Below are 15,257 nucleotides of genomic sequence, written 5' to 3' on the forward strand. Positions count from 1 at the left end.
GTGGGTTCATCTCTAATGCCTTTCCACCAAAAGTTTCTTATAATAGCATCTAATTTGCCAATCAGTTTTTTGGACAACAGAAGATTTGTCATGTAGTACATCGGAATAGAAACAAAGACGGAATTAACAAGAGTTAGGCCATGTTCAGTGTCGCGCCGCTCCACAACTCCGCTCCCGGAGCTGCAGTTCAAATTGATGGAGCTTCATTTTCCTTGCTCCATAGATTCCGGGAGTTGGTGGATTGCCGAACAGAGTCCTAATCTCGCAGCATGAGAGACCTTTTCCTCACATATCCCTACCAAAGTTAAAAAACTTGATGGGCTTTCCACGGCATGACATAATTTAGACCACTTGCGTACATGGGCTGAAAGCATGAAGCGTCTCATGGACTTGGGCCATGCGTCAACTATGCAGCAGAACCAACAACCAAGTAGCCAGGGTTCCAGAATCTCCATCACTGCAGCAATGGGCAGTGGGCTGCTGGCGGCGCCGGCCGTGCCACCGTCGATCCCGTCCACGACCATGACCACCACCACCACTACCGCCGCCGACGGAACCACCAGCACAACCCAAACCGCCTCCGCCGCCGGTGGCACCACTGCCATCACAACCACCACCACCACGACGACCAAACCACCTCCGCCGCCGATGGCACCACCACCATCACAACCACAACCATCACCACCACCGCACCACCAACCACCTCTGCGGTCGCCACCGCCACCACCATATGCCAAGACCAGCTTCTCGAGATCTTCCTCCGCCTGCCCAACCTGCCGGCCCTCGTCCGCGCCGCGCTCACCTGCCGCTCCTGGCTCGGCGCCGTCCGCTCCTCCCGGCCCTTCCGCCGCCTCTTCCGCGCCCTCCACCCACCGCCCCTCCTCGGGCTGTTCCTCAACATCGACGGCGCTGCCACCCCCTCCTTCGTCCCCCTCCGCCGCTCAGATCCGGAGGTCACCGCCGCCCTCCGCCGCGGCCACTTCTTCCTCACTTCCCTCCCAGCGAAGGCCGGCACTTTAACGACCTGGGGTGTCATGGACTGCCGCCACGGTTACATCCTCCTATGGAACAAGCTCGATAGGCCGTCCGTGGACAAGCCTTCTGTCGCTGTCGTGAACCCCATGACCTGGGCCGTGGACATCATCCCGTTGCCCGGCAATGTCAAGGCTGGGAAACGTCGCAATTTCGCCTTCCTTGGTTTCCACCTGCTGTGCTCCGATGAGAAGCCCTCGTCCTTCGGCGTCGTCTGTGTCTGCGGGGATAAGCTAAGGGTTCGTCTCGCCGTCTTCTCGTCCGAGACGTGGGATTGGGTCGTCCATCCGTGGGTGGAAATCGATGGACGCAAGAACCTAAAGTTCGGTTCTGGCACAATGGTGGATGGTTCTGTTTACTGGCCTTTCCATGGCGAAGGACGCATGATAAGGATCGACACAGCGACCATGGATATCACATCTGTGGATCTACCCTCGCAGGTGACGGTGGAGGGGTGCAATTTCATGGCTGGGGAGACCAAGGATGCCCAACTCTGCATTGTCTATGCATCTGATGATTTCGCTCTTCATGTTTGGACCCGTGGTGTGGATAGTGATGGGATTGAGATTTGGGTGCCGCAGAAGACAATCGGTCTGAGTGAAATTGATAGGATCACTATGGACCTGGAGGGCGACCTCGAAGTCGTGCAGGTTAGGTCTGGATGCGTGTACTTGTCCACAACATGCATGACACCTGTTGGCACATTCCGCTGCTGGTTCTTCTCCCTTTCAGTGGAGACGATGGAGCTTGAGTTACTGGTTGAGGGATGCTTTGATGGCGGTGCCTGTCCGTATATTATGGCTTGGCCTCCTTGTTTGGTTGGTGATGACGGGAGCATCGGACATGAAGCTGAAGGTTCTCACTGAAGCATGCAGTTGTTTATCATAGGCGGAAATTTATGGGTATGGGTTAATCTTTATTATTTACTTTGTTGATGCAAAATAATATCTAATTGGCATTGAAAACTGGAATATCATTCCTTTGTATCTTAAGTAATGGTTAATCACATTAGAAAGCTTTAGATGCTTTAAAATTATTGGTTCGGGTTCTGCAGTTAGTGAATTTGATGGAAGATCAGATTTTCGTCTGCTGCAAACTTTCTGTGGGATACTGCTATGTTACATTTGCAGCTAGGACTAATTTGTTTCTACAGTTTGTGTTTGTCCTTTATTTGGAGAAAAACAGGACTGCTAGTTCTGGAAAGTAATTATAATATTCTGAACTTTCAGATGTGCATAAAGTTCGAAAAATGAAATTTTGATATGCACCAGTGATTCTAACAAGAGCCCCTGTATACGAATTACTTTTTGTTTTTTTCACTGCATAATCTCTTAAGTTTGGAGGATCTTTTTTCAGCCATGTTTGTTCTTTATTGTGCGCACAACTAGTAATATGCTTATCTGTTATTTTTCTTCTGAATATGTTCCCACCTTACTTTTGTGGTGGCTCAGTTGCGACTTGTTATACTTGTATTTCAGTTCACAATGTTAGCCAGTTGGTCCCTTGACTAGATATCGGAGAGTTTTGAAAGTAGTTACCGTTTGTTGCATTATTTCTTCATCTGCTGTTTATTGGTGCTACTGTTTTGCTCTATGTTACCTGCAACCAGTTTATGTTCAGTCATAAAAAAATGTCAAGCGTCAACTATGTTCAGTTTCTTTGGAGTATAAGATCACCTTATTTGCAAGAAAGCTGTTGTGTTTTTAATTTTGTTTAGAAGAGTAGAATTGCGCAAGTTGCATACTGAAACATTGCACCAAAGGGTAGAATTTACAGAGACTAACACGGTGCTTTTGTGATGCAAAAATAGTAGCAGGCGAGATTGGCGTTTTTTGGCGAAGAGCAGGGGAACCTGCAGATGGGTGAGCGTGCAACTGCATAGAAATGCATTTCTGTTCACTGCTCATGTAATGTTGGGAATCATAGGCTTTTGATGATGGATTTGTAGAAAGAGTGTATTGCCTGCCTAGATTGTGGTCAATGCTCAGAATGATGTAGTGAGGCTGCTGCTTTGCCAATTGCGATGAAGTGGGTAATCTAGTGTCATGCCAGAACATTCAACAACTGACCATTTTTCTCCTTTTCGATTATTTAACAACTGCGTTCAGCCTTCAGCATGCTGCATTCAGATACACCATCTTGCGGCAAAGAACTAAGGATGGGCACAGATGGGTTCAGGGGAGTAGTGATTTCACTGGCAGAGATGTGAATTTGAATGGAAATTCCAGCACCTATGAATCTTTGGTAGGTGGCTTGTTAGTTGTTACCAGCTGTAAAAAAATAGAAATGGTTTTGGTTTCCTGATTCTGCTGAAAAACAGAAAATAAGAAGTATGCACCTCGCTTTTGTGGCGACTTGCTATACTTGTATTCAGTTTGCGATATTAGGCAGTTCCAGTGCAGAAAAGAAGCCTTGAGAAATTCTAATGCTCCAGTCCAGTCCAGTGTCTGTCCCAAACTTGCCAGGACGCTGTTGCTTCGTCTTGCAAGCAACCGGTCAAAAAGGCGGCACTTCTACACGATAGCGCCAGAGCAGCAAGAGGCAGTGCCTGCAAAAGGGTCGTGTGTACTCTTTTGATGCCGACCCAGAGCGTGCAGTCTGAAGCTGCTTTCAGAAAGACCGACTCTACTCTGGGCGGCTAGCTAATTAACTGAGCTGCAAACATTTTCAGAATGTGAAAAATGCCAACCACACAAGATGCAGGAATACTAGTCCAATGTATGTGTGCTCTGCCGCGGCTCTTTGATCCGACGTCACACGGGAATACTATGGTAAATCATAACGTCTCGAAAAATTTGTGTCCACTGTATGTAATTTGGTTTGCCATGTATTTGGGTAAACTTATATCAGTAGTTCAGTACAGCTAGTTCTTACTCATTTTCCATGAAAAAGTAGTTTCAAATTTTAATAAAATGGAAAATTCATTCAAACATCAATATGTGTTAATGTGATGTGTGGATTGTTGATTGGATTTTTCTTGTCTTCGGTTACACAATCTATTCATTTTTAAAGATGTCTTACTTAGAGGATAATTGGTTTGATGCCAACATTTGGTATTGCCAATACTTGGCAAGCCAACAATTGGCAATACCAAAAGTTGCCAAAAATCGATAACTTCTTGTGAGGTTGGCAAGTAAACATGGTAAGCAACCAAGCACTAGCCAATATTTGGCATCTGCCAAATCTTGGCATGCCAATTTTTTTGCATCAAACCAATCATGCTCTTAGTTATTCTTTGTTGCATGCACGTCTAATGACATAAAAATTGGCTTCTACTCCCTCCGTATCAAAATATCAAACATTTTCTAGGCTAGTTTAGCCTACAAAAACGTGTTGTATTTTGGTACGGAGGTAGTAAGTGCTTAACTATTTGGGATATGTTCCTCATGAAACTTTCGTGGTAGCTTAGCGATGACTTGTAATTTCAACTCAACATGTTAAGTAGTTGGTGCCCGATTAATAATTTTGGATGTACGTAGTTGGTGCACCGTGAATCCTGCATGTATCCTCGGCCCTTGCTGCAAGAGACCTTTTTCGTTTTTCTTGCTTTTTGGGAAGAGAATCAGCCTGCGGTAAGTTGAATGACTTGTTGTAACTTGTTTGCCAAACATTTTCCGTCATTGCAATGCCTAATCATGGATGTAATCTGAGATAATCCTTGAATATGATATATGATCCAAATTTGAGGTCAGTTACAATACTCAATCAAGGACAAGTGCTTCTAACTGTCCAAAACACCATGAAAGGAGATAATAACCAAGGTTGGTAGCGACGTAAGACATGAACTGTTGAATCGGACAAGTACGGGTGCTGATATCTCTGTGACCGACCTCGTGATAAGGGCATGGTTCGAGCATATCAATCATATCGATCGTCATACTACTAATATTTCATATCATTGGCATTAATTCACATTCTGGAAAGTCGGTCTTTCTGAAAGCATACACTCTGGGTCATCATACATTTTGAAGCATTGCATCAAAAGAGTACAAGAGTTTAGACAGACCCTTCCCTTTGCAAGTTCAGGCGCCGGCGCTGCTTCTTGCTGCTATAGCTAGCAGCCCCGTGCTCTATCACGAAAAAAATGCCTCGATGGTCGTCAGGGCCAAGAGCGGCGCTCCCTTCAGAACTGCTGTCGTGTATCATCAGATGCTAACGAGGAGCTCCGGGTGTCAGGGCCTGAACTGGGTTGGTTTCGCACCCCTAGAAGACAAGGTGTTTGTTCGCTTGGACTCTATTGGGCCAAGACCAAGACCAACTAATGTGGTGCGAGTCATTGTGTTACTATACCACTGTAGTACACCCACCAACCTGTCAAGGTGTTCGACCGATTGATCGTCCGAGAGTGCGCATGTTTTTGGTGGCCACACCATTTATGTGGAAGAGTTTACTTTTTTTGCAAAATTTCTTTAAGTTTGAAGTTGAACTTAATTAAACAAGCCAGGCAATTCTGTTTAATCACAAGAAATTTGTCCCCCACCATATTTTCTTCCCCTCTGTTTGTCCACTACCTCGGCTAAACCTAAGCAAAAGAAAAAGAGGTCCAAGAGACGGACCCGAATAAAGAAGAAATAGTAATCTTTGACGAATTAGGAAGAAAAAGGATTCTTATTTTGATACAAGAAGAATCGGCACAAGAAAAAGGCTTTTGCTTGTGCCGAATAGACGATTAAGAAGAGCTGCAATCCCTCCGAAAAGGAAGAAATTTTAATTTTATTGTTCTCGGCTTTGCCTGGCGTCCATAGGCACCAACCAAACAAACTTGCCCATGTGCTATGAGCCTATGAGTTAAATGGGATACCATGTCCTACTGTTGTAGTATTTGAACAGAATGAACAACTAATCCTATCGTGTTAAAGAGTGGTAGATTATACAATTACGCAAAGCAGTACAATAATCAATATAACTCAAAACTACTTGAGGGAATACACAGGCAAAACAAAACCAATTATTGTAAATACATCAATCACAGGACACGGATTCCATTCCTAAAGATATCAACATGACCATAGAGACATGGAAGAATGAACAATAAGTTTCATAATACCAGATATATTTCATCAGCACCAACTGCCTAATATTAGGTTTTATTCCTGAAGATAAGCATAGAGATGCAGAAAAATGAACAGTCAGTTCCCTAGTATTAGGTTTCTAGTCCATTAAGGCACTAACTGCCTAAATATCAAGAACTGAATACGAGTATAAGAAGTCACCAATAAGCCACCAAATATGATTTTATTTTTTTAGTTAAGCACTCAGTACAAGCTAAATCATGCTGTTAACTGGGCATATGCAGCAGAAACAACCAAACTTCAAGAAGCTCATGCTCAAGCTAGTGCAATAAAAAAATGACAATTCAGAAGTATTCCTAGTAAATAGTATTGTGTACTAGAGGATTCCTGTTTAGAAGCAGACACATATTTAGAAATTCCATTTTACTCATATTTTATTGCAACTACTTCCAAGATTCTTTCATATCTAGTACTAGTATTCCCCAAGGCATCAACTGCTTAATTAATATTGCGAACAAAAATGCAACTTATAGCAAGTCACAACTAAGCCACCAAAAAAAAAACATGCATAACAAGCCACAAGCAAGTTGTTATCAAACAATTAGCAGATCTTGCTAGTAAAAGGTAGTATGCATAAAGGGATTTCTTGTTAGAAGCACACATGCGTGTCCAACGATTCAATTTATCAAAGGTTATTATACTAAATTTTCCAGGCACAAAAAAGTAGGAACTAGGAGCCCTGGTTTCTCTCAAGAAATGAACGGCACAAATTGGTTAACAAGCCCTAGCAGCCGATGCAACGTATCAGTATTCCACAAAAAGTATGCAGCAGAAGGAAATTTAAACTTCCATAAAACAAGCTACGAAAGGGATGCGCTCTCCACCTATCTGGACCCATAGGTGAGTGTTCCCGGAAATAAATCTCTGCGAGTGAAATCACTACTCCCCTGAACCCGTCTATGCCCACTCTGAAACCTTCGCCATCAAATTGTTGTGTTTGAATACAACATCCAGAAGCTTCAACTCACCATATCACTGAATCTGAAACGACAGCAGATTACACGGTTCATGGCAATTGACAAAGCAGCATACTCACTACATCATTCTAAGCATTCACCACTCACTACCTGAGAATCTGGCAATACATACTTTCTACAAACCGATCAAATCAAATGCATCTGGTCTGGTTCCCAAGTTTACATGATCAGTCAACATAAATGCATTCGACGCCGAGCACACGATTTTGCAGTTACCGGTCCGCCCACAGGTTCTCCTTCTCTTCGCCAAAAACGCAAATCTCCCCTGCTGCTGTTGCGTCACAAAAGCAGCGTGTTAGTCTACATCAAATCAGCGTCTTAATCTTGTGCAAATTCTACCCTTTGGTGGAATGCTTCAGTGTGTAACTTGTGGAAGTCTGCTCTTCCAAAAAAAAATAACTAAGAAACGCACCAACTTTCTTGCACCAAAGGGTAGAATTTGCACAAGATTAAACATTAAGACACAAGATTAAGGTGGTCCTATACTCCGAAGAAACTGAGCATAGTTGACAGTTGACACTTTCAAAATCAGCTTTCTTGCAACAAGGTGATCTTATACGACAACTTTCCAAAAACTGAACATAAATTGCATGTAATATAGAAATTAGGTCGGGAGCATACTAAAAAATAATTAAGCACTTAAAAGCTTATGTACATTATTAGCTGTGCGCAACAAAGAACAACAAAGGTTGAAAGACAAGAGAATCTGCAGCCTAAAAGATGAAGAGATTGCGCGCCAAAGAGAACAAGAAGTGCATCAAGGGATTCTTGTTAGAATCACAGATGCATATCTGAAAGTTGATTTCACTCAGAGTTTATTACGATTACTTTCCAGAACTAGCTGTCCTGTGTTTTTTCTTCTCTATAAAAATGATAAACACAAAACAGAAACGGTAGAAACAAATTAACCAATGGGGCCTGACAGCAAACAAAACATAGCTAGCAGTATTCCATATATAGAAAGTTTGCAGCAGATGAAAATCCAATCTTCAATAGAATTCATTAGCTCGAGAACTGTACCAACGGTTATCAGTCATCTAAAGGTTTCTATCTTTGAGCATAACCATTACTTATTAAGATACAAAGGCACGGTCTTCCAGTTTTCAATGCCAACTAAGTAGATATAATTTTGCGTCAACAAAGTAAGTAATTTATAATGCTAATTAAGCTCATACCTGCAAATTTGCATTAATTTCCTCTTAATTATGACGAACAACTGCAGATTTCAGCGAGAACCTTCAACTTCATGCCCAGTGCCCCCATCATCACCAATCAAACAAGGAGGCCAGGCCATAACGTACGGATAGGCACAGTCACCAAATGTCCCGTACCCCTCAAAAAAAAAAAAAACCAAATGTCCCGTGGATCAGTGACTCAATCTTCATGGTCTCCAATGAAAGGGATAAGAACCAGCAGCGGAGTATGCCAACAGGGGTAATGCATTTCATGGACAAGTAGACATATCCACACCTAAGTTGCACAACCCTAAGGTGGCCCAGCCAGCCCCGAGTGACCCGACCAATTTCTTCACTCAAAGAGAGTATGTATGTTCAGCGGCACCCAAATCCCAATCCCATCACCATCCACACCACGGATCCAAACATGGAGCAGGAAGGAAGTCATCATGAGATGCATGGACAATGCATAGCTGACCATCCTTAGTCTCCCCAGCCTTGTAATTGCACCTCTCCACATCCACCTGCGAGGGTAGATCCACATTGGTGACCTCCATGGTGGTGGCTGTGTTGATCCTTATCATGCGGTGTTCGCCATGGAAAGGCCAGTAAACGGAACCATGGACCAGCATGCCAGCATTGTACTTGAGGCTGTCGTCACCGCCGATTTCAACCCACGGGTGGATGGCCCAATCCCATGTCTCCGACGAGAAGACGGCAGCCCGGACCCTAGACACGTCGGCGCAGACGCAGACCACCCGGAACGACCAGGGGTTCTCCTCACAAGACAGCAGACGTGAACCAAGCCAGGGGAAACCACGGAGACACCCTTCCCTGGCATCCTCGGGCTCAGGCAACGGGATGATGTCCACGGCCCAGGTCATGGGGTTCACGGCGGCGACGGACATCATGTTCCAGTTCCACAGGAGGATGTAACCGTCGCGGCAGTCCACGATGCCCCAGCCCGTGTACGCGGGGAGGGAGGTGAGGAAGAAGTCGCCGTGGCGGAGGGCGGCGGCGACGTCGGGATCTGTGCGGCGCAGGGGGGCGAAGGAGGGGCCGGCATCTTCGTCGACTTCGAGGAACAGCCCGAGGAGTGGCGCCGGGTGGAGGGCGCGGAAGAGGCGGCGGAAGGGCCGGGAGGAGCGGACGGCGCCGAGCCAGGAGCGGCAGGTGAGCGCGGCGCGGACGAGCGCCAGCAGGTTGGCCAAGCGGAGGAAGATCTCGAGGAGCTGGTCTTGGCCGAGCGAGGATATGGTGGTGGTTCCGTCGGCGACGGTAGCGTAGGTAGCGGTGGCGGTGGCCGCGGAGGGGATCGACGGAGGTTTCGCCGCCGCCGGCAGTTGGCGACCCATTGCTGGAGACTCGACAGTGGAGTGGATGGAGATCCTAGATCACGGTGGGTTAGTTCTCTCTACATATGGCCCAAGCCCATTATAGGCTTATTAATGCTTTGAGCCCATGTACGCCATAGTCCAAATTAATTATGAAAATACATTTGCCTCAAAAAAATTTAATTCATCATTTTTTGTGGAAATTATGAAAATATATCTGACAATGGATATATTGATATTCATTTGATATTGTTTACCTTCATATTTTTTATAGGAGTATATCTATTTGGTCAAACTTAAAAGGCATTGACTTTTTGTACTCAATTTATTTATACGTCATCTATTTGGGGATAGTGGGAGTATATAACAGTGGGAGATTTCTACAAAAAACAGCAGGAGGTCTTCTCAACAACAATTTTTGCGGTGAGAGATGAAACTTTATGGGCTGAATATAATCGAACATAATGTCCCAAAAAGTGAGCAAGCAAATGTGGCTACAAAATCGGTACACTTACAACCTCTATGATGCTTTGGAATGCTGTTTTGTGAGTGATAGAATGCAAAGTACACAGGGCAAGTGATATGAAGCTGATATAGGTACGACAAATACACTTTGGTTCCTGGTTGTATATACACCCTATATGGAAAAAAAATCAAAAAGTCGAAATATTTAAGAACTACTTTTAGAATAAACTTGACTTACTTGCGCACTAATATATAAATTTTCACAAAAAAAAACAATGTTGACTTCACAGCAAAAAAAACAAAATTTATTTGCTATTATAGGTCACTATTCACGCTATTTTGAACAAAAAAATGTCTTTTTTGAAAAGAAGTCAAAGAGGAATATTCTTTTTGTGGAACTTTTCTCACGAGTACAATGGAAGATCAAGTTTATTTCAAAAATATTTTCAGAAATTTTTGACTTTTTGTTGAATTACTAAAAAAAAAATCCATATAGGGTACATATGTACCCATAGACGATAGACCAAACGTACTCAATAATACTATAATATGATAATATTGGCATCGTACTTGTCAAATATGAAGTTCATAATTTTACAATTTGGAGCCCATCACAGTCCACTCCACACATATGCTAAGTTATGTGTGTGATCATACATTCACACAGACAAAGACAGATAACACAGGTATGTCTTCATCTTCCACGCAAAGGTGAAGCAACATATAAAATGTTCCCCAAAAAAATCGATGATGAAACGGCAAAACCCCCTGATTTCATTGAATTTGAAACCATCAACTTTTTGTTATGACATGACGTGGTTTCCTGAAAATGCCAATGGGGTATTTTGCAAGGGTCGCGTGTCGCCAAGCCAGGAACAAGCTAGAGGTTGTGGTGGTGCGAGGTGGTCGCCGGCGCTGAAGAAGAAGGGGCGGAGGCAGTGTGCCGATAACGCCGCCCATGGGTGACAGTGGATGGCTGCTCGGCGTATGCCAGAGGGCAGGTTGACAGGTACGGGAGGAGGAAGACGGCAGTAGACTGACAGGATTTTCCCCAGGAACAAGCTAAGGATGAAAGTATGGCGGATTTGTGGTTACAGCTAGTGTTAATCTTGTGGGACAAGTAGCCTGCCCTGAACCACGATCCAATGGCAGAGAAGCACGGGAGCAGCTCCCGTATCACCTTATAATATACACTCCCTGAGATTTCCTGTCTATCACAAGATGCATAGGTGAGATTTCCCGTAAATTCAAATCTCTGCGAGTGAAATCACTACTACTCCCCTGAACCCGTCTGCACCCATTCTGAAATCTTTGCCATATAATGTTGTGCTACTTGAATATAACATACTGAAACTTGAACTCGATTAAATAACCGGAGAAGAGATAAAAGGTTCAGTTGCTGAATGTTCTGAAATGATAGGCAGACTCACGGTATCATATTCTGAGCACTGGCCACTACTCGAGGCAATACATTGCAAAATCAAGTATCCTTTGTACAAATCGATCACAACAAATGCAGTTGATTCCCAACTTTCCTCATGAGCTGCCAATAGAAATAATGCATTCGATGCCAAGCACAACGACGACTTGCCGCCCGCAGATTCCCCTCCTCTCTCGCAAAATCGCAAATCTCCCTGCTGCTGTTGCATCACAAAAGGAGTGTGTTAATCTTGTGTGAGTTCCTACTCGGTGCACTGCTTCAAGATGTAACTTGTGCAATTCTACTCTGCTAAGAAACATAACAGCTTTCTTGCAATGAGGTGATCTCTATACTGGAAGAAACTGAACGTGGTTGGCACTTGCATTTAAAAAATCTGAACGTAAATTGCAGTAAATGTAGAACAAAACACAAAACAGTAGCACCGAGATGCAGAAAGAATGCAACAAACAATAACTACTTTCAGAACTCTGCGATATCAAGTCAAGTAAGGGACCAACTGGCTAACAATGTGAACTGAAATACAAGTATAACAAGTCACAAGTAAGCCACCATAAAAATTAGGTCGGGAACATATCCATAAGAAGAAGAAGAAGCAAATAGGTGAGCACTTAAAAGCCAATTTCTTATTTTCTGTGCGCACAACAAAGAACAGCAAAGGTTGAAAAACATATCCTCAAAAATTAAGAGATTGTGCAGTGGAAGAAAAATGGAAAACAAGAAAATTTGCATCCTCAAAGATGAAGGGATTGTGATGTACAAAAAAAGTAATATGCATAAAGGGATTCTTGTCAGAGTCACAGATGCATATCTGAAGTTAATTATATTCAAAGATTATTATAATTACTTTCCAGAGCTAGCAGTGCTGTGCTTTTCTCTCAATAAATGAGAGAACACAAACACAAACAGTAGGAACAAATTGGTCAATGGGGCCTAGCAGCAAATGCAACATCTTCTAGCAGAATTGTACCAATAGTTTGAAATCATCTAAAGGTTTCTAGGCATAACCATCAGGATAGAATAGCACGATCTTCCAATTTTCAATGTCAACCAGATATTATTTTGCATCATCAGCAAAGTAATTAATAGTGGTAAACTCATACCCGAAAAATCCCATTCATTCATTTCCTCGTATGGCAAACAAGTGCAGACTTCAGCAAGAAGCTTCAACTTCATGTCCAGTGCTCCCATCATCACCAATCAAACAAGGAGGCCAGGCCATATGATACGGAAAGGCACAGTCATCAAATGTGCCATGGATTAGTAACTCGATCTCCATGGTCTCCAATGAAAGGTAGAAGAACCAGGTGCGCTGTGTGCCAGCAAGGGTCATGCGTGTCATGGAGAAGTAGACACATCCAGACCTCACTTGCACAACCCTGACTTGGCCCTCCAAGCCCCGAGCGACCCGATCAATTTCTGCACTGCAAGAGACTATGTTCTGCCGCGCCCAAATCCCAATTCCATCACTACCCACACTACGGATCCAAACATGGAGGAGAAAATCATCGGATGCATGGGCAATGCAGAGTTCTCCATCCTTGGTATCCCCAACCATGAAATCGTCTTGCCAGTAATCAATAGTTGTGTGTGAGGGTAGATCCAGAGAGGAGACATCCATGGTGGCTGTGTTGATCCTGATAATGCGTCCTTCGCCATAGAAAGGCCAGTAAACTGAACCATCCACCAGCGTGCCTGCACCGTACTTGAGGCTGTTTTCGCCACCGATCTCCACCCAGGGGTGGACGGCCCAATCCGAGGTCTCGGACGAGAAGACGGCGACACGAACCCTAGACACGTCGGCGCAGAGGCAGACCACGCGGAACGACCGGGGGTTCTCCTCGGAAGTCAGCAGGTGGAAACCAAGGAAGGCGAAATCGCGAAGGCTCCCATCCGCGACGTCGTCGGGGAAGGAGATGACATCCACAGCCCAGGTCATGGGGTTCACCACAGCCACGGCCCAGAAAGTATTCCATAGGAGGATGTAACCGTCGCGGCAGTCCGTGACAGTCCAGGCATCGTCCAGGGGGAGGGAGGTGAGGAAGAAGTCCCCGCGGCGGAGGGCGGCGGTGACGACGGGATCCGAGCGGCGCAGGGGGGCGAAGGAGGGGGCGGTGTCGTCGTCCACTTTGAGGAAGATCCCGAGGAGGGGCGCCGGGTGGATGGCGCGGAAGAGGCGGCGGAAGGACGGGGAGGAGCGGACGGCGCCGAGCCATGGGCGGCAGGTGAGCGCGGCGCGGACGAGGTCCGGGAGGTTGGGCAGGCGGAGGAAGATGTCGAGAAGCTGGTCTTGGCCGAGGGAGGATATGGTGGTGGTGGTTCCGTCGGCGGCGGTAGCGAGGGCAGCGGTGGCGAGGGTGGTGGAGGGGATGGACGGAGGTTTCGCTGCTGGCGCAGCCCCCGACGGCGGCAGCGGCGGCGGCGGCGGCGGCTCGCTGGACATTGCTGGAGAGTGGGTGGATGGAGATTCTGGATCCCCTCCTGCCTGGTCGGCTACTTGTGTATAGTACGCATGGCCCAAGCCCATTATATGTAGGCTTAATGCTTTGAGCCCATGTACGCAATAGTCGAAGTAGCCCATGCTTTGCAATTAGACAGAGTTTTTTTTTTGTGCACCTAGTCTCTACTCCTAATGTCTCAGTTGGTAGTCTCCGTTCCGGGTTTATTTTTGTCCCACCATTTTCGTCCGGTTTTTTTTCGTCCTCACTCCCACCTCTGACTTATCCACCAGAAACCGAAAAAACCTCCTTCTGAGGCCCCAACCCGCACCCATCCACGTACCAAAAAAATAGACCTACGAAGGTTAACCAACGAAAAAAGACCTACCAAGATTAACCAGCGAAAAAAACCTAATGGAGGAGTTGGTAGTCCGGTACGGTTTATTTTCAACACTTTCCTAATGACAAAAGATCACATATCCAACTTTCCTAGCTTAGCCAAATCAACGAATCTCTTTCATAAATGCAATTTGCTTTAGGAAACAAATAATAGATTCTTTCCTACCTTAGCCAAATCAACGGATCTCTTCCATTAATGCAATTTGCTTTAGGAAACAAATAATAGATTCTTTCCTACCTTAACCAAATCAGTGAATTTCTCTCATTAATGCAATTTGCTTTAGGAAACAAATAATAGATTCTTTCCTACCTTAACCAAATCAGTGAATTTCTCTCATTAATGCAATTTGCTTTAGGAAATAAATAATAGATTTTCAGGAAACAAATAATGGATTTTAATACGGTTTATTTTCAACACTTTCCTGATGACAAAAGATCACGGATCTAACTTTCCTAGCTTAGCCAAATCAACGAATCTCTTTCATAAATGCAATTTGCTTTAGGAAACAAATAATAGATTCTTTCCTACCTTAGCCAAATCAACGGATCTCTTCCATTAATGCAATTTGCTTTAGGAAACAAATAATAGATTCTTTCCTACCTTAACCAAATCAGTGAATTTCTCTCATTAATGCAATTTGCTTTAGGAAATAAATAATAGATTTTCAGGAAACAAATAATGTATTTAAAGAAATTCATAAGTAAACCATCTCTACTACTTATTAAAGAAGAAAACATGTACATCGCTAAGTGTACCCAGCCTAACGTACACATAACAACATAGCTCAATTATAACCACACAATCAAAATCACTTAATTTAATCCAACCGTTAAGATTATACTAATCCAGAGCCAAAAACGCGCTTAGCAATTTACCTGGGCGGACGAAAACTCTGCCGTACCAAACGTTCCGCGGGCCCCGCGTCG

The 15,257-nt window shown here is 44.5% G+C and overlaps 1 protein-coding gene and 2 pseudogenes across 2 annotated transcripts; 1 reads left to right on the plus strand and 2 right to left on the minus strand.

The window, feature by feature from the left end:
- The first annotated feature begins 465 nt into the window (after positions 1-465).
- Positions 466-2,815, plus strand: LOC109787572 (uncharacterized; annotated as a pseudogene).
- A 4,244-nt stretch (positions 2,816-7,059) lies between these two features.
- Positions 7,060-9,611, minus strand: LOC109787594 (uncharacterized; annotated as a pseudogene).
- A 1,784-nt stretch (positions 9,612-11,395) lies between these two features.
- Positions 11,396-13,973, minus strand: LOC109787573 (uncharacterized). 2 transcript variants are annotated; one of them, XM_040387740.3, is made up of 2 exons: positions 12,597-13,973; positions 11,396-11,692 (listed from the first exon to the last, which is right to left on the minus strand). In XM_040387740.3, exon 1 carries the CDS (start codon positions 13,934-13,936, stop codon positions 12,647-12,649), a length of 1,290 nt encoding a protein of 429 aa, XP_040243674.1. In that variant the 5' UTR covers positions 13,937-13,973; the 3' UTR covers positions 11,396-11,692; positions 12,597-12,646. The 2 variants fall into 2 exon arrangements, with proteins under 2 accessions (XP_040243674.1, XP_020201704.1); XM_020346115.4 differs by having other exon boundaries at positions 11,396-11,695.
- Positions 13,974-15,257: the final 1,284 nt, after the last annotated feature.

The sequence above is a fragment of the Aegilops tauschii genome, chromosome 4 (assembly GCF_002575655.3).
Source record: "Aegilops tauschii subsp. strangulata cultivar AL8/78 chromosome 4, Aet v6.0, whole genome shotgun sequence".
Classification (NCBI taxonomy): domain Eukaryota; kingdom Viridiplantae; phylum Streptophyta; class Magnoliopsida; order Poales; family Poaceae; genus Aegilops; species Aegilops tauschii.

Excerpts from the sequence above, each read along its gene's own strand:
- LOC109787573 (XM_040387740.3), bottom strand. The coding sequence starts at position 13,936 with ATGTCCAGCGAGCCGCCGCCGCCGCCGCCGCTGCCGCCGTCGGGGGCT.